This window comes from Nicotiana tabacum, chromosome 17, assembly GCF_000715075.1.
Source record: "Nicotiana tabacum cultivar K326 chromosome 17, ASM71507v2, whole genome shotgun sequence".
NCBI classification, from domain to species: domain Eukaryota; kingdom Viridiplantae; phylum Streptophyta; class Magnoliopsida; order Solanales; family Solanaceae; genus Nicotiana; species Nicotiana tabacum.
Genome location: NC_134096.1, coordinates 140,382,913 through 140,402,040, shown reverse-complemented (window position 1 = coordinate 140,402,040; position 19,128 = coordinate 140,382,913). Strand labels below are relative to the sequence as shown.

The 19,128-nt window shown below is 36.2% G+C and overlaps 2 protein-coding genes across 4 annotated transcripts; one reads left to right on the top strand and one right to left on the bottom strand.

Moving 5' to 3' along the window:
* Positions 1-49: 49 nt before the first annotated feature.
* LOC107819151 (extradiol ring-cleavage dioxygenase) lies at positions 50-3,127 on the top strand. Its single transcript, XM_016645240.2, has 3 exons — positions 50-462; positions 1,346-1,713; positions 2,812-3,127. The coding sequence occupies exons 1-3, from the start codon at positions 214-216 to the stop codon at positions 3,011-3,013; spliced, it is 819 nt and encodes a 272-aa protein (XP_016500726.1). The 5' UTR covers positions 50-213; the 3' UTR covers positions 3,014-3,127.
* A 2,470-nt stretch (positions 3,128-5,597) lies between these two features.
* On the bottom strand, positions 5,598-8,909 carry LOC107819150 (F-box protein At4g35930). 3 transcript variants are annotated; one of them, XM_016645237.2, is made up of 6 exons: positions 8,742-8,909; positions 8,484-8,627; positions 7,479-7,983; positions 6,432-6,506; positions 6,229-6,338; positions 5,598-6,153 (listed from the first exon to the last, which is right to left on the bottom strand). In XM_016645237.2, exons 3-6 carry the CDS (start codon positions 7,863-7,865, stop codon positions 5,892-5,894), a joined length of 834 nt encoding a protein of 277 aa, XP_016500723.1. In that variant the 5' UTR covers positions 7,866-7,983; positions 8,484-8,627; positions 8,742-8,909; the 3' UTR covers positions 5,598-5,891. The 3 variants fall into 3 exon arrangements, with proteins under 3 accessions (XP_016500723.1, XP_016500725.1, XP_016500724.1); XM_016645239.2 differs by having other exon boundaries at positions 8,562-8,627; positions 8,742-8,881; XM_016645238.2 differs by having other exon boundaries at positions 8,484-8,561; positions 8,742-8,880.
* Between the last annotated feature and the right edge of the window lie 10,219 nt (positions 8,910-19,128).

Genomic DNA, 19,128 nt, shown 5'->3' with positions numbered 1-19,128 from the left:
TAGACCAAAAACAATATAAAATAAAATAAACTACTCGGTAGGTGAGGAAAAAAAAAACAACTCGGTCGGTGAACGCGCAAAAAAAAAAGCAAAAGAGCGGGGGAGACGCGCGTGAGGCACACGCACCGTTGTACACGGACAGCTCTGGGTACCCAATAAATAGCCCATTGTCCGAAGACGAATTGGCTATTGAATTTAGAGAGTGAATTGAAAATGGCTTTGCCTTTGAAATTGAAGGAGACGTTCTTCATATCACATGGATCCCCTACGCTTTCTATAGATGAGTCTTTGCCCGCCAGGCACTTCTTGAAAGGCTTTAGAGAAAGATTTTTAAATCAAAAGCCGAATGCGATATTGATGATTTCTGCTCATTGGGAAACTTCTGAACCAACTGTTAATTCTATTCGTGGCCGCCATGATACCATTCATGACTTCTACGGCTTCCCTAAACCCATGTACCAGGTGCTTTAATTCTCCTCTCTTTTCTGTTTTTTTTTTTTTTTGTTGTTCATAGCCAAACAAGAAGAAGCTGTTTAGTTCTATTAATTGATGAAGGTTGACTTTTCTAAATCTGTTTAAATAAATTTAGTTTGACCTCACAAGAACGTGGGATGAATTAACTCATAATACCATTTCCTTATGTTAACCAAATTCTACATCTCCAAATATCAGAGAATATGATCATAACAACTCAGCCATATCTAGATCCCTTAATTCCTACTTCTCTACTTTTTTTTCAAACCATCTTGGTTTCTGAATAAATGAAGTACTACTTTTGACCTATAAAGAACATGAGCCGACGTCACGCTTTGATTTGCCTGTCTCAAGCGTTGCTTCCTTATGTCGGAACATGTGGATGGTTATATATTGACAACCTTGTATATGTTGAAGTAAGCTTCTTTAGTTACAGAGAGTTTTGGAGTTTACAGATTCTTGTTTCCTTTATGCTGATTTTATGAAATAATAGTAGTTATCGATTTGTTTCTCTGTTGTGTTATAAAACTGTGAATAGACTATGCCATCAATAATTAAGCTGGGTATGGACTTTTCTGAAGCACATAGTCAGGGATCACATTCCTTTTAATCTCCACTATTAATAATATTCTAGTTCAAACTTATTTTTTCATTAGTTATTTCAAAGTCCCATTCCAGAATTTCAAAAAGTTTGAGCTTATCCAATTGTTGAATATGACAAATTGGACTCGAACTTCTTTTGGCACACAAACTACCAAATATGAAGTGTTTTCTTGAAATTAATTGCCTGATAGGCTTGAAATCCTAACTCCTTCAAATCTTCTTGCGCTGACCATTCCTCTTCTGCAATGACTCTATTTTCAATTTTCAGCTCAGTTACCCTGCACCAGGAGCTCCAGAATTGGCTAAAAGGGTGAAGGAAGTTCTCACGGCATCAGGGTTCAAGACGGTGCACGAAGACAAAAAACGTGGTTTGGACCATGGTGCATGGGTCCCTCTCATGCTCATGTACCCGGAAGCAGACATTCCAGTCTGCCAGCTCTCGGTCCAGCCCAACAAGGATGGTACTTATCATTACAACATGGGAAGAGCATTGGCCTCCCTCAAGGATGAAGGTGTCCTCATAATTGGGTCTGGATCTGCCACCCACAACTTAAGGGCTCTTGGTTCATCCAAAAGTGTTGTTTCTTGGGCTTTAGAGTTTGACAATTGGCTAAAAGACGCCCTTCTCAGTGGAAGGTACATTCTTATAATCCACTTATTTGCATGCTTAACTGGTGAATCAAGGACTGAGTTTTTTGAAAAGCTCATTTATTTCAAGTTTGAACTTATAGAGCTGAATGTAATCACATACATATCTAATGTTGATCGATATGGTTGATATGTTCTTGCACTATATGTCAACATGCTAATATCTGTCAGGAAATTGCTCCAAAGTAACATCTGATATCATAAGTTGCATATTTTTTGTGTGTTCATCCGCATTTAGTTGGCATTGAAGCACTGTATTTGACCACATCATTAGCCACGGAGACTCAAATTAAAGTCCATGCAAATGCTAGAAAATGATGGCGCCTTTAGATATATACTTGCTCTAGGGCTATCAAAAAAAATATATACTTGTTCTAGATATTGTGTCTAATAAAAGAAACGATAGGAAATCTTGTGTCACAGCCAAAACTATCATATTTCAAATGCTGTGTATATTTTTATATACTGTTCTGTGTTGAGTTCAAGAGAGGGAGTACTGTGCTTGAATTAATTCATATGTCTCTGAATGAGTCATCGTTTTCAAAATTCTCGTGTAAGAACTTAAAATGTTAATTGCGAAAGTGAAGGAATATGAATCCTATTGTACATCAATTTAGAATGTGCAAAGGAGATAATCAGATTACACTTATTCCATTGCGTTAGCGACATGCTTTAGTTATTCTTCCTACTATCCGACTATCCGTGCTCATCCTGTCCTTTTCTTTTGCTCCGTTATTCTTGCCTTTTTAAACTTTTTGTTGGTATTAGCTCATGGTTAAAAGCGTAAGAATTATCAAGTAAATAAGATGTGTATTCTCTGCTTATACCAGAGTAATTTCGTTCATTTTTGGGATTATATGTTGTTTTATGTTTAATACATTCCCATCTGCTATGCATATTTGTAATACTTCAGAAATGCGATAATGAAAACAGTCTTGATCTATCTCGTTAAATGAAGTGTACTATATTTCATCTTTCTCTTTTAAAATTACGTTTTTGTGCTTGTCTTTGAGATGATAGGCATTATAATAAGCCTACTGGTAACTTTCATATTTTCAGCTTATGTAGTAGCCCATCTTTTTGTAGGCATCAAGATGTTAATAACTATGACATGAAGGCTCCGCATGCAAAAGTTGCACATCCATGGCCCGAGCACATCTATCCATTACATGTTGCGCTAGGTGCTTCTGGTGAAGGCACAAATGGAGAGCTTATTCACCACAGCTGGGATCTTGGTGCACTTTCTTATGCTTCCTACAAGTTTTCTAGCCTGACTAGGCCTTCATAGATGAATGCTTATTGTATGTATTTATAGTTTCTGGTGGTGTTGAATGTTTGAACTTCTCAAATTGAATGTCTTAAAGAATAAAATTAAAAAGACTAAATTGTTGTGATGACCAAAGTTATAAACTCTTGAGCAGAAGTATTTGGTGGTAAACCTCTTCCTGTGATTCCATAGTCCCCAGAAAGCCCCACCTCCCCGTTTTAAACCTTTTCCTTTATGCTATATGTAATTGCATGGAAAGATTAACAGAGCTGTTCCAGGTAATTTCTTGAAACAAGGCTTTCAGGTTTAGCATTTTGTGTATTTCGCCTTATGATCAAAATTAAGGAGAATATTTGCTCTCTTTTGAAGTGTATTTATTGACATCTCATGCTGACTGATGTCTCCTTCAAATACTTAGTACAAAATCTGATTTATTAGGATAGTTGGCAAGATCAGAATATATTTAGAATGTATTATTGCTCCTGCGATCTCTGTGGAAAGCCTGAACAAAACCATTTCTACAGTTGATGGTTAAAGAATTAAGAGCTTTCCGACTTGCAAACAGAGCCCACGTTACATCCTTCAAACATCAAATTAATAAAATTAGATAATGAGAAGCTTGAACACTGCTTCCAAAAAGTAAGAAAGGAAAAGGAGAAAGAAATAGCCTCAACTTGTTGAGCTTGATCAGCAGGCTTGCTATACTTTCTGAAAGTGGTGTACAAACCGAACAGAAAAATCGTACCAAACCAAAAAGTCAAACCAAACCGATTAAAAAAATTCGATTAGGTTTGGTATTGAGTAAAAAAATCCGAATCAAGCCAACATATAAATATATAATTTTATATATACTTTTAAAATTTTATATAGATTTTCTTTTTAAAAATGTCTAGAAATATTTGGGATTCCCTTGAGGAATATAATATTTAATAGTATATGAAGTGCTCCATATTTATTAACCTTTAATAATGGGTTGTATGATCACTTTTTCATCAAGTGAAACTGAAATACGTCAATATCCTTGTACTTCCATATTCATATCATATGTTAAGATCTATTATATTCTTATATCTTTTTCGAATGTGAAGTGATTATTACTATTTAGGTATCATATTACTTTTTATGTTTAATTACTAAATTTGGTCAACCTTAAAAGTGTACATCAACGAAAAATTATTGCCAGACGACTAAAATAACTACTATGTGTTACTAAGAAAATTCTCCCATAAGAATATTTTAATAGAGAATATGTTTGTCAGTTTTTATATTTTTACTAAACATATATTTACTTATAAAAATTTAACAAAGTAAGATTGAAATAATATTTAAGTGACGAAAAACCCAAAAAATCTGACAAAACCGAACAAATCCAAACCGATATAGTTGGTTTGGTTTGATTTTGATAAAAACCGAACCAATCTGGTCGTACACCCACTTTCTGATTACATACTCTCACAGCTTAACCCGAGCAGTGGTTATTCCAACAGTAGAATTCAAAATGTTCCACATTCGTAATATTGATCTCTGCAGAAGTTCATGACGAAGACCAAATGCTAGTGTGTTAAGTGACCTTGTTGTGTAAACTCTGGTAAAATGCCATGTTAATAAAGTTAGCATTCCAATCAAAATAGCTAGCTTGACCTGCATACATCCATAAAGAAAAGGCCAAATCAAGAATCTGAAATAAATTTCCACCTCATTTAAATCTAGCAACACTACATGTACTGTCTCAAGATGAAAAATTAAGATTCAATTTTCAAACTACTAAGATATTAGAAATGGGATACTGTAATAAATTGACAGCTCAAGATGAAAATAAACAAAAAATTTAATTTGATATGTTTCAAGTAGACTAGCAAGAAGATATAATAGACTGCAAATGCCAGTAGTTTAGAGGTTTTTCTCCTATTGGGGTTGAATTAAAAAATTGGCCAACACTGATCGGTACTGTAACTAGAATTGTGCATATTTAGCCCCCAAAAGAAACCAATAAAATTGCTGAGACATTTTAGCCATACAAATTTCTATAGTTGCTTTGAACAAATAATATTTGCGTACCATAATAGCAAGACGAACAACGAAAACGCCACGGTAGGAAGACTGACAAATGCAACTATCCAACTGAAGTTCTTTATCGACTTCAACATCCTTGTGGAAGTTTCTTGAAGGAGATAATTGGTTTCTTTTTTAAATATCAGCAAAGCCAAACACTAAAATCTCCTCTCTTTCCAACCTTTTTTCTTTTTTCTCGTAATTATTGCTTCCTATTTTGCCTCTTAAAAATTAACTCTTTTATGATTTTGTCAAAGCTCCCGAATGGAGCAAGTTGGCTTTGGTTATAGGAATTAGAACAGTAAATCCGAGATATAATAGGTGTACCACTATTTTGGGAATGCTATCAGTTTACACAGTATGCATGCCACCGCTTCTTGTTGTAGATTTAAATTTGCATTACAAGTATTTCTAGAACAACTGTGAAACGGCATATACATTACTGTCTGGAAATTTTGATTTCGTTTTATAAATTTACCAGGTTTTAGTGCGTAAGGATTTTGCAATAACGCTTGAAAGTGTAAAAAGTATCAGTATCACCCTCACAAGGTCACACTCAATGAACTCCTCTAAAACATTGCATATATTTCTTTCACTTCATTGTTACAGATAAAGCAACAAGCAATTGCCACTCCAAAACCTAATAGGAGTATAAGGAAATCATACAGGACTCTACACACAAGACCAGCATAGTGTTTTCACATCAAAACCTTCACATCTTTATAACCTAGTGGAATCTTCAACTTCCACAAGTGCCCTAAAAATATTACAAAACTCCACCATGACTGTATTACTACCAAAGATTCCTACTGTACACATATTAGGAGATGAGAAACTACAGCAGGAACTAAAGAAGTTTATTCTGAGAAACAGCCTGGCATAGCTCATCCTCGTAGAATAGAACTCTATTAGAACCCAAGGACTTGCTAAGGGGTTTTGGTATAACAGATGGCACCAAACACCTTGAAGGAAATGCAGATTCAGGGAAAAGAACAGCTGCAATTTGCTCCATCTCTGTAAACTTGAGACGAGATGGGGGCCTGGCACCATGCTTAGGAGCCTGAGGAGTATGAGGACTGTGAACCCATGAACTTTTCCCATCCCCCTTGCTGCAAAGTAACAGCTATTAGACAATTCAATACATAAATCCCTTAATCATCTTTTGTCACAAGATCATAGTATACCTTGCAAATGGCCAGTGATCAACGGGGAGAGGAGTCATGGTTCTTAACATATCTTGCCGCATTCTATCTGGAGTAGTATAATTGAAATGGAATTGTCTTGCCAGAATTACCTGTCCCGTTTACACCAGCTATTATACATTACAGATTCTTATGTGGCTTAAATTTTAAAAGAGAAGAGTAGAGAGAGAGAGAGAATGACTCACTGCCTTCCTGATCTTGTGCGAGACGTGGAAAACTGATTTTAGTTGGTCATGTTGCAGGTGGCAAAGTATTTTAACCTTAAGCAGAGTACATAAAAACTATCAGCTATTCAGCCAGATAATCATAAGACTTCAAACAGAAATAGTTTAATAAACAGCAGGAATTGGATGTCTCGGTGACAGAAGGGTTAGTTTGGATAAATCTTCTCAAATGCTAGATATCATACTATCTTAATTTCAAAAAACACATATATAAATGATAACTAAACACATCAATTGTCATAATACACTGTATCACCCGGTCTTTGTAATATAGGCCATAGCATTCTCCAAACAGCTAATTCAGCTTATCAGCTAGTCCTTTCTGCCTATTTCTCTTGCAAATTTTAACCTTCATTTTGAATTCAAGTTTACCTACAATGTTAATATTCAAGTAGCCAGGTATCAGGTGATGCAAACAAGGAAGCTAGGAGGAGAGAGTAAAGGAAAGGAAACCAAAAGATCTACTCGGAGAGATAGTAACATTCACGACTAGCTTCAAACTGTGAAGAAATGATGACATCAATCATGCTAAGAGAGAATGTTGGTAGTGAGTGTGTGAACATCACTGGAACTTGTAATCAAACTGAAGACTAAAAGAACTCAAATAAAACTCCCATTATCTCAAGGGGACTGGACATAGATTTGCTGAACCATTACAAAAATATCGTATGTCAATGTTACTATTTCCATTTTATTGCTTACTGTTAAACTTGTTCAAACCCATAAACGCTAGTTTTTCTGTGCAGATACTGAATAACCCATGCTAATTCAGATTGAGTCAACTGAAACACTTACATTGACCTATAAATCTAAAAACAGTACAATTCAACCTTCCTCTCGTGTTTCCATTGCCAATAATTTTTCATATTCTCTACCTCAAGTGAAATAAGACTCAACATCTACCTTAAGAGAATGCAAGTCAGGCAAATTGACATTTACAAGGATATTCAGGAATAAAGTCTGAGCTGGACTATTGGGTGCAATAAAAAGGAAGAGAATATTCTATACCAGCAAATCCAATGGAAGTGACTCAAGCCTTGACTCCGACATGCCTTCTACAGCTCCGGGTGTCTTTGGTGTCATCTGCAAAGTATTCTGCTTGGCTAAATCCATGGGTGAAGTCACAGCACCCAAACAATATCTCACAGGAGATAGAACCATTGAACTCTCATCATTAACATTATTTGGAAGTACAACTTCCTCATTAGCATTATCTGCAATCCTTACCACCACTTTTTTCTTCCAAAGATCAGTACAACATTTAGCAGCAGAAACCTTGGTGTACCGAAGCTGTGCCAGAGCACCTGGTCTCAGATACATGCTCTTGGTACTCTTTGACTGCCTCTTCTGTTTTGGAATTTTGCATTGCCCATCTTTAGGAGACACTTTCCCCATACTACTCTCTTTCTGTTTTCCCTACTTGCCAGGCAATTAGGGATCTCCTCTACCCTCAAGTTTTCCACTTCACTCAAATTGAAAAGTAAATCTAACCAAGATTTCTTTCCACGTTAACCTGAAAAAGTAAAAAAGGATAAAAGGAAATAACTTATCGAAACAGGAAGATGTTCATACTTTCAGAGCTATTTGGTATGAAATAGTATAAATGTTCCCCTAAGAAATGATTTTCAATGCTTCATTACCCTTGAAATTAGAATAGTGCAAAATGTTTTCAACAAGGAAAATATAGTCCACTATAAAGTCAAAAAGACTAAACTGACTTTAATAATTTATTGTAAGAAGCCATTTTTCTTTTAAAATATCTTAAAGATTTTTCAATCAACACATCAAAATTATCACCAAAAGCTATCCTTATACCATACCGTACGCCTCGTACAATTATCATATGTCGCCTTATTTTACAAAAAAATAAAACGTAAAATATTTTCTCTCACATTACACTTTCTATGGAAGACATCTATCCTTACCAAATGCAATCTAAATTCTCATGAAACGGCAAAATATGAAGCTAGAAGGAATTTGATTTCTCGGAAGAAGTGACTGAAGAATTCTTACAGAAGCTAGGCACAAATTCTTCTGATAATTGACATTGATGCGAACAACCTTCAAAAACAGCTTGAATATTGTCCCTACCTACAGAAAAACAAGCAAAAATCCACAGCTGAAACCCAGAATTCAAGCAAACAGCAGTGCGCGCACCTGTAAAAAAAAAACAGAAACATAATAGAAAGGGAAAAAAAAAACACACACACACATTGAAACACACATAGAGAAAATCAAACAGAACAAAAAGGAGGGATAGAAATTAGGAACCTGAAATGAAGCAAAGAGAGAAGCATTAACCCTAGCAAATAGGAGAAAGGGAGGGAAATGAGAATGAATTGACTGGTTGGAGAAAAAGTTAGGGATTTGGTAAGGGTTGCTTATTTGAATTTGTTGTGATTGACCCGCCAAAACTTTTGGGCCGATCCCCTCGTGAGTGTGTCGTAATGCTCACGTGGTGCCTTGATATTGGAAGTACTGACTCTACTTTCCGGCCCCAGTTCCGAATCCTATGTCCCAGGCTTCTGACGTGGATTCCTCTCCCACGCCGCTGATTGCGGAGAGTTTGGTTTGTTACTTCTTAGATTTTGTTGTTGACTCGTTTCGGATTACTGGAGTATTAAAATTTAATAAAGAGATGACACTTGTTCTTCTTTTTTCAAATTTAAGAGGGAAAATAAGATATAGTTGTTGTTATGAAAATAATTATAATGTGAATGTCCATTTGAAGAAGATTATCCCTTTGGTACATTATTGAAATTTATCTACAAGCAGTTAATGTATGCAGGTTGCAAACAACTCAATGAAATGATTTGCAGCAGTTTCTTATTAAACAGACAGGTTGCAAGAAGCTCATGCAGACAACTTATAAGCAGTTCAAGAAAAGTCTCGCAGCTGCTTTCTTTCTTCTATAAATAGAGGAATTTTCAGTTCATTATGTACATCACTTTGAAGTTGAATAATATATCAGTTTCTCTTTATATTTATCTTTACTTTACAGTCTTTATTTTATAACACGTTATCAGCACGAGACTTTGCCATCTCGAGCAAATACTTTGAAAGTATCAGAGGTACGAACTTTCTTTTTCTAAATAATGTCGAATCTTTCTAAACTTGAATTTGTAGCCCTGGATATATCGGGCAAAAGCTACATGTCTTGGGTGCTTGATGCTGAAATTCATCTTGATGTGATGGGTCTGGCAGACACCATCAAGGACAAAAATCAGGCATCAAATCAAGATTGTGCCAAAGCAATGATATTCTTACGCCATCACCTTGATGAGGGATTGAATGTGGAATATCTTACTGTTAAAGATCCAATCATACTGTGTAATAATTTAAAAGATAGATATGACCACATGAAGATGGTTGTTCTTCCACAGACACGATATGATTGGACTCATTTAAGACTACAAGATTTTAAATCTATCAGTGAGTATAATTCTGCTATGTTCAGAATTATTTTCCAATTGAAATTACGTGATGATAATATTATTAATCATGATATGTTGGAGAAAACTTTCATCACTTTTCATGCCTCAAATATGCTCCTGCAGCAGTAATATCGAGAGATGGGATTCAAAAAGTATTTAGAACTTATCTTACATCTTCTTGTAGTCGAGCAACATAATGGGATATTAATGAAAAACCATGAAAGTCGACCTACTGGTTCTTGTCCATTCCCTGAAGCGAATGAGACGAACTTCCACCAAGTTAAGCCTGGAAGAGGTCATGGCCCAGTCGTGGTCATGGCCGTGGTCGAGAAGAAACTCTAATCATGGTAATAATAATGCACCAAAGAACCCTCCTCACTACCAGCAGTGGAAAAGGAATGAACAAAAGCATAAAGCGGTGCAAGCAACAAATGCAGAAAATGCATGCTATTGATATGGAGGAAAAGGGCACTGGTCACGTACTTGTAGTACGCCAAAGCATCTGGTTGAGATTTATCAAGCATCCCTGAAGAAGATTGAAGCAAATTTTATTTCTAAAGATAATTTAGACTTCATGCATTTGGATGTAGCTAATTACTTTGCACTCCCAGAAGGAGAAACAAGTCATGTGATCGGTGATGAATCTGTAGAAATGTAAATATTTTAATTTTTATTGTTTGTAGTAGATAGTATGGTTATATAATTATTGTACATAACTAAAAAGTTGTGCTTTGATAATGATGTTTACTATAATATATTTTGTTTATGTCATTTTGAAGAATATGGATAATCCTCAAATTATGTTTGGATCAAAGACCAATCATGAAGATATTTGTGTAATTGATAGTGGAACAACTCATGCCATATTCAAAGATCATAAATACTTTCTTATTTGCATAAGGAAAAAGCAAGTGTTTTAACAATTTCTAGTAATATAAGTTTGATTGAAGGCTCCGGAAGAGCCACTATATTTCTGTCTAAGGGAACAAAACTTATTATAGACAATGTATTATTCTCCTCCAAGTCTCGAAGAAACTTGTTGAGTTTTATAGATATCCGCCGAAATGGGTATCATGTTGAGACGATAGATGAAATGAATATGGAATATCTTTATATTACAAAGAATCTTTCTGGCCAAAAATGCATTGTAGAAAAGTTACCAACTTTATCTTCCAGCTTATACTATTCAAAGATTACTACAGTTGAAGCACACTCTATAGTAAACCAGAAGTTTACTGATTCAAATACTTTTGTGCTTTGGCATGGCCGTTTGGGCCATCCTGGATCAACGATGATGAGACGAATTACTGAAAATTTCGAGTGGGTATCCAGTAAAGAACATGAAGATTCTTACAAACGATGAATTTTCTTGTGATGCTTGTTATCAAGGCAAAATGATTACTAGGCTATCACCAATGAAGTTTGGCATTGAATCCCCTGCCTTTTTAGAGCGTATACATGGGGATATATGTGGACCTATTCACCCACCAAGTGGGTTGTTTAGATATTTTATGGTCCTAATATATGCATCTTCAAGATGGTCTTATATATGTCTACTATCATCTCGCAACCTGGCGTTTGCAAAGCTATTAGCCCAAATAATTCGATTAAGGGCATAATTCCTAGATTATCCTATAAAGGCTATTCGCCTCGATAATGCTGAAGAATTCTCATCTCAAGCTTTTGATGATTACTGTCTACCAGTTGGGATAAAAGTTGAACATCCTTTAGCTTATGTTCATACTCAAGATGACCTTGCAGAGTCATTTATTAAATGCCTGCAATTAATAGCAAGACCACTACTTATGAAAAAAAAAATTGTCAACTATTGTTTGGGGCCATGCTATCTTGCATGCAGCATCACTTATCTGTCTCATACCAACACATTATAATATATATTCTCCGTCACAATTAGTTTTTGGCCATGAACCAAATATTGTCCATCTACGAATTTTTGGATGTGTTGTATATGTGTCAGTAACACCACCACAGTACAGTAAGATGGGGCCCCAGAGAAGGTTAGGAATATATTTTGGGTTTGAATCACCCTCTATTATTCGCTATCTTGAACCATTGACCGGAGATTTATTTACTACTCGATTTGCAGATTGTCGGTTTGATAAAACTAACTTCCCATAATTACGGGGAGTTGTAACGACCCGACCGGTCGTTTTGAGCATTTGCACTTGTCTCGGAGGTTTGGGGGCATGAATAGCTCCGTATGATATATTATGACTTGTGTGAATCGTCGGTAGTGGTTTTTAGGTTATTCGGAATCGATTTGGAAGAATGAATTTCATCGTTGAAGCTTTAAGTTGGACGAGTTGACCAGGTTTAACTTTTGTGTATTTGACCCCGGGTCGGAGTTTTGATGGTTTCGTTAGGTCCGGATGGTGATTTTGGATTTGGGCGTATGCCCAGATTTGCATTTGGATGTTTCTTGAAGGTTCTAGCGTTAATTGGCGAAAGTTGGCAATTTGGAGTTTTGAAATGTTCATAAGTTTGACCGGAAGTTGACTTTGGTGATATCGGATTCGGATTTTAGTTTCGGGAGTTGGAATAGCTTCATTATATCATTTGAAACTTGTGTGCAAAATTTGAGGTCATTCCGAGTTGATTTGATATGGTTCGACACGAGTTTTGAAAGTTGAAAGTTTAAAAGTTTATTAAGTTTGATTTGAGGTACGATTCGTGGTTTTTATGTTGTTTGATGTGATTTGAAGCTTCAAATAAGTTCGTATCGTGTTTTAAAACTTATTGGTATGATTGAATGGGGTCCCGAGGGGTTCGGGTGTGTTTTGGATCATTGGTTGAGAAACTAGTTAAATTAAGGATTTGGAGTTTGACCATGGTCAATATCGGGTCAAGAGTATCTCTTTTCGGTGTTTTGAGTGCGCGAGCATGTTCGTAGCGTATTTTATGATTGAAACGCATATATGGTTTGTGTCCGGGAGGTTCCGAATGAGTTTTGGGTGCTAAAAATAAAAATTCTTTCGTTGCTGATTTTCTTGTGTAAAATAATTATGAAGATGTCATTTTTTTTTTATCCCTTAAATTTCTAGACTTCATTTAAAACTTCAAAATATCATATCTCCCTCATTTTAAGCCCAAATTGGGTGATTCAAAAGTTTAACTTGACTGAAAGGTCACAAGGAATCCATTGGTGGCATTAAAAGCGAGTTTCGAGATTGTTTGCCATACAAAACGAGGTAGAACAACTGGACAAAAAATATTTAATATCGAGATTTTGTTCATTTGGTCATATTTTGAGTTTGGAGCTCAGATTTGGGCAATGTTTTAGGCGATTTTCACCATATGAATTAGGGTAAGTGTTCTCTACTCAGATTTGGTTATATTTCGTGAATCTATTTTCGTTTTTGGTAATTGGATTGTGAATTTTAAAGAGAAAATTGGGAGGGGGGCGGGTCCAAAGTTTCATAGAGTGAATTTTTGAGTTTTGAACATCGATTCGGAGTCGGATTTGGGTAAAACTAGTATGGTTTGACTCATAATTGAATGAGTTATCGGATTTTATAAGTTTTATCAGGTTCCGAGGTGCGGGCCCGGGTTTGACTTTTTGGTTGATTTCGGGATTTTGATAAAATATTCGATCTTTATCGATTGGGATTGTTCCCTTGGCATTATTTGATGTATTTGAGTTGCTTTTGGCTAGTTTCGAGCTGTTCGGAGGTCAGTACGCGCGGAATGACATTTTGGAGCATCGTTTGGCTTGCTCAATATTGGATTTTGCTTGTTCGAGATAAGTAACACTTTTAAACTTGGTGTTGAGGGTATGAAACCCCGAATTGCGTGTCATATGATTGATGTTGAGGTGACGTGTATGCTAATGATGGACGTGTGGGAGTGCACCGTATGAATTGATTCCATGGAACTATATAGTTACCTGATCTTATCTGTAACCATAAAATCTCTACGTACTAGAGCTTTTGAGGTGTGATTCATGCTAGAAAATATGTTTATGCCACATACTTATTCTGTTGGACCCACAGAGGTCATTGCCGCTGTTGAATTATTTGCTTACATTGCAATTACATACTCAGTCATACACATTCATTTGCATATCATATCTCAGTCTCTGTTACTATTTATTGATACATCATAACATCATTTTGGGTTGATTTTCATGACATTGTAAGCCCGAGAAACTGGAGAGATTGATGACTGAGTGAGGCCGAGGGCTTGATGGTGACGATGTTTATGGGATCGGGCTGCACGCCGCAACATCTTTTATTGATTTATGCCATGATTGGCTTGTTATAGCGCTTGGGTTGAAGGAGCCCCTCCGGAGTCTGTACACACCCCCAGTGAGTGTAGGTACCTACTAAGTGCGAGTGCCGAGTGTGAGTACCGAACGTGAGTGCCGAGTGATTGGGAGGATTGAGTGACTGTGAGGACTAAGTGACTGTGAGGACTGAGTGACTTGGAGGACTGAGTGAATTGATACTCTGAGAGTATTGATAAGTAGGAATTTTGACCGCTTATTTGCTCTCTTTTACTTGCGTTTTAGCTCAAAAATGCTTAAAGGTATTCCCTAAAACTAATAAAATGTGCTTTTGTACAGGAACATTGGGAAACGAGCCAAAGGAGTAAAAATCAGCTCATAAAGAAGTCAAAAGTGGACAAGGACCAAAACAAGGCAAAAGGCCTACAGTGCGGACCGCACAATACTGTGTGTGGCCGCAAAACAAAGGAAGAGCCATGTCAGTTCTTCTTCAGAGTATGCGGACAGCACAAATATTGTGCGGCCGCAGAAGAAGAGATTTAGAGAGCTGGTTTTGGGCAAGCTGAAGGAGTGCGGACCGCACCATAATTGTGCGACCGCACTCAATATTATGCGGTCCGCAGAAGACAAAGATCAGAGAGATGGGATTTCAAGTTCAAGAAGAAATGCAGACCACACCATTTTTGTGCGGCCGCATAATCAAGAGTGCGGCCGCACTCATTTTTATGCGGTCTGCAAAAGTCTCACACAGCCAGAGCCAAGCAAGAGTGCGACCATACTCACAAATGTGCGGTCCGCAGTAGTTGAAGGAGTGCGGCCGCAATCCAAAATTGTGCGGCCGCAGAACTGGAACATGTCAAGCCAAGTCTAGTTGTGCGGACCGCACACATAATTATGCGGCCACACAACCCCCGCAGGGGCATTTTTGTCAGATATTTTTAGCTTAGTATAAATAGAACTTTTTATCATTTTCAGGGTAAGTTTTATTTTGGGAGAGCACCTGAGCCGTTTTTCTTTACTGTTTTGAGTAATATTGTATTAGATTAGCTTCTAAACATTAAATTTTCTTTCCCTAATCAATTATTATGCATTCTATCTTAATTTCTTCTTGTATTTATTCATTTTTCATGAGTAACTAAATCTTTAGCTAGGGTTGTGGCTCAACCCTAGTGTGGGTACTTAATGGGTGTTTGATTTAGGACTTGTTTGTAATTGAGTTATTGATATTTAGCCTAGTTATTGCTTGAATTCAAGGATTAATGGTTGCAAATATTGATTCATGTCTAATTGACTTAGTCTCTACTTGAGAAAGAGAGACTAAGTCTAGAAAAACTTGGCTAATAAGAAATTGGGATTAACTCAAGAAATTGATAGCCCCAATTAAAGAGTTGAATCTAGAGATAGTAAGACCCGACTTGAACATTTATCACTTGTTTTGTGCAATACCCATTTGGACTTGAGAAATCCAAATTGGGCAAAATCACTCAAACTACCGAGAGGTATAGAGTGGGCAATTGCGTGTGATTGCTATATTACAACCCCAACCAATCAAACTTGCCCTAGAGTTTACAACCCATTAGGTAATCACCTAGGTAAAAGTCACGACCCTGGATCTTTTATCATTTAGAAAACAACCAAAATCAAAAATATTGTCTCCTAGTTTTATAATTGCAATCAATAGTTTAAAGTAGAAGTAGAAACAACAAACAAGAATGTGAAAGTGTAATCTAAGGCATATTGTACAATTACACTAAATATATACCTAATCCCAATTCTAACTCCTTGAGGATTCGACCCCGACTTGCGTTGGGATTTATTATTGCTTCAACCGCCTCACTACATATATTTGTGGTGTGAGTTTGGGAGACATCAAGTATGCATATAGTTTTATCACTGAGTTGCATCACATTCGACATGCACACTTGATATACATGCATAGAGATTCATTTTTCCTCATGCTATACGGTATCACGTCATTCATGACTTCTCATACATATTGACATGTAGGCATAGAGATTTATTTTCCTTATGCCATTTGAAAATGAAACATACACCTGTTGAAAGATTTTGGGAAAAATTACAGTTTTACAAAACGTACTCATATTATGGTGATTTTGGTAAAAGATTTGGGTTTTCACTGATATACTTGGAAAGCAGGCCTATTTTTCTGGAACTGTGAACGAGCTGAGTTTTTTTATCTCTGAGCTACTTTTTTTATTACTTTCATTATGTTGTTATGAACTTTTGTTGGCTATTGGTGTTGGACCCCGACCTGTATTCCAGCTCGTCACTACTTTCAACCTAAGGTTACATTTGCTAATTATTGAGTACATGAGGTCGGTTGTACTCATACTACACTTCTGCACATTGTGTGCAAATGTTTGATGTTGATGTTGCTGTGATCGACGGGAGCGGGATTTGAAGACGTACCTGCGTTTCGGTTGTAACTGCCTCTTGTTCATGGTAGCCTTAGATTTATAAAAATTTATTTATGTACATTTCGAATAGATGATGTATTTATTTCATACCAGCTTTGTAAATTCTATTCTTAGAAGCTCATGATTTGTACTACCAGTCCTTGAGAAATTCTTGTATAAAAGCAGTTTTATTATCATTTTTTTATTAATAAATCTTATTTAAATTGGATAGTTGTTAATTGGCTTACCTGGTGGGCTGGGTTAGGTGTCATCACGACTAGGTGAATTTTGGGTCGTGACAAGAGAGAAAAAGAAAATCAAAAGAGAAATAGCGTGGAAAGTTTCATCATTATCCCATTTTGATCCACATACCCCGATATGTAATCAGGAGGTCCAGAAGATCATCCATTTACAGAATATAGCAAATCAAATGCTAGACGCATTTACTAATTTAAAAAGGATAACTAAGTCGCATATCTCTGCAGTGAATGTGCCAGCAGAACAATCTACTAGCATGAAAGCTAGTGAACCTAAAACACGCTTGAAACGTGGTAGGCCTTTGGGTTCTAAAGATCGAAATCCTCGAAAAAAATAATCGACAAATGATCAAAACGATACTATAAAGGGATCTCCTGAAGATACCCAAGATCTGATTAGTTCTGAGATTCCTGAAGAAATCAATGAAACTGAGACTCAAGTGAGTGAAGAACTTTTAATAAGTTCTACTGGTGATGGAATTAATTTAAATCGATCTAAAATAGTGGTGGATAATATTTTTGCATATAATGTTGCACTTAACATTATGCAAGATAGTGAGGATTTTGAACCCCGATCTATCGAAGAATGTCGACAAAGATCTGATTTCCCAAAATGGCAAGGGGCAATTCAATCTAAAATGGAACGCACTTGCTAAAAAGAGAGGTCTTTAGACCAGTAGTCCAAACACCTGATGGTATAAAACCAATTGGTCATAAATGGGGTTTTGTGCGAAAAAGGAATGACAAAAATAAAGTTGAAAGATATAAGGCTCGCCTTGTCACACAAGGATTCTCACAACGACCTAGAGTCGATTATGAAGAAACGTATTCACCCGTTATGGATGCCATAACATTTCGATATCTCATCAGTTTATACATATAATGGATGTGGTTACAGCTTATCTATACTGGTCACTTGATAATGAGATTTATATGAAAATCCCTGAAGGATTTAAAATGCCTGGAGCAAATTCAAAATCTCAAAATTTTATTCAATCAGATTATAAAAAATTTTGTACGGTTTAAAGCAATCTGGGCGCATGTGATATAATCGCCTTAGTAAATATTTGTTGAAAGAGGGTTACATAAATGATGTTATTTATCTATGTATTTTTATAAAAAGAAATGGCATCAGAATTTGTTATACTTGTTGTTTATGTTGATGACATAAATCTTGTTGGAACTCTAGAAGAGCTCCAAAAGGCAATTGAATATCTTAAGAAAGAATTTGAGATGAAAGATCTTAGAAAGACAAAACTTTGTCTTGGTCTGCAAATTGAATATTTAGTAGACGGGATCTTTATCAGTGTTTTAAAAGGCATTTTTGGGTGAGCCCCGAGGCGAGGCGTGCCAAAAATGCCCCGGGGAGATGGTGTGGGGAGAAAGTATCAAGAGGCATATGCCTAGCAATTCGGGGCGTACGTCTGGGCGTTTGGGGCATACACCCGGGTATTTGGGACGTATGCCCGGGCGTTTGAGGCGCATTTTTTTAGTGAGGAGTAAGCCCCAGAGACTTTTTCAAATTAAAATAAAATTTGTTGAATAAGTCCTTCATATAATACCCAATTCTCAAAAGTAAGTTTGGTAATTACTCAAAAGGTTTAAAAAGGAACTCAAAAGTATTAAATTTATAAATCAAGATCTTTTTTATTGATTGAAGCCCTAATTCATGGTCTTTCCCAATTCTTTATCTTGTCCGCTAGTCTGCTAATATCTCCCAAAAGCAACGAATATTTTATTTTTTACAAATACAAAGAGAACTCCATTCTCCTTCATAGCAGCAAGTTCAAAATTCAAATTGCAGGTTAATCATCCTTTTTGTTCCTCCATGTAGAAAACTTTATTCTTTTAGACTCAAGTTATTTGTGCTTGTAAGTAGCGTATAATAGATTGTTTTGACTAATTTCTACATACATACATACATACATACATACATACACACACACACACACACACACACACACACACACACACACACACACACACACACACACACACACATATATATATATATATGTGTGTGTGTGTGTGTGTGTGTGTGTTTTTCTTCAATTTTTATGCAATTTTACATATTTATAAATATTTACTGTCATTATATTATTTTATAAAATATTAAAAATTAAATACCTATAGGGCTTACGCCCCATACCTCGGGGCTTACGCCTCGCTGAGGCATATGTAAAACCCCTCGTCTTACGCCCACGCCTTTTAAAATACTGATCTTTATACATCAATTTGCCTACATGGAATGGGTCTTAAAATGCTTTTACATGGACAAAGCGTACCCATTGAGTACACCAATGGTTG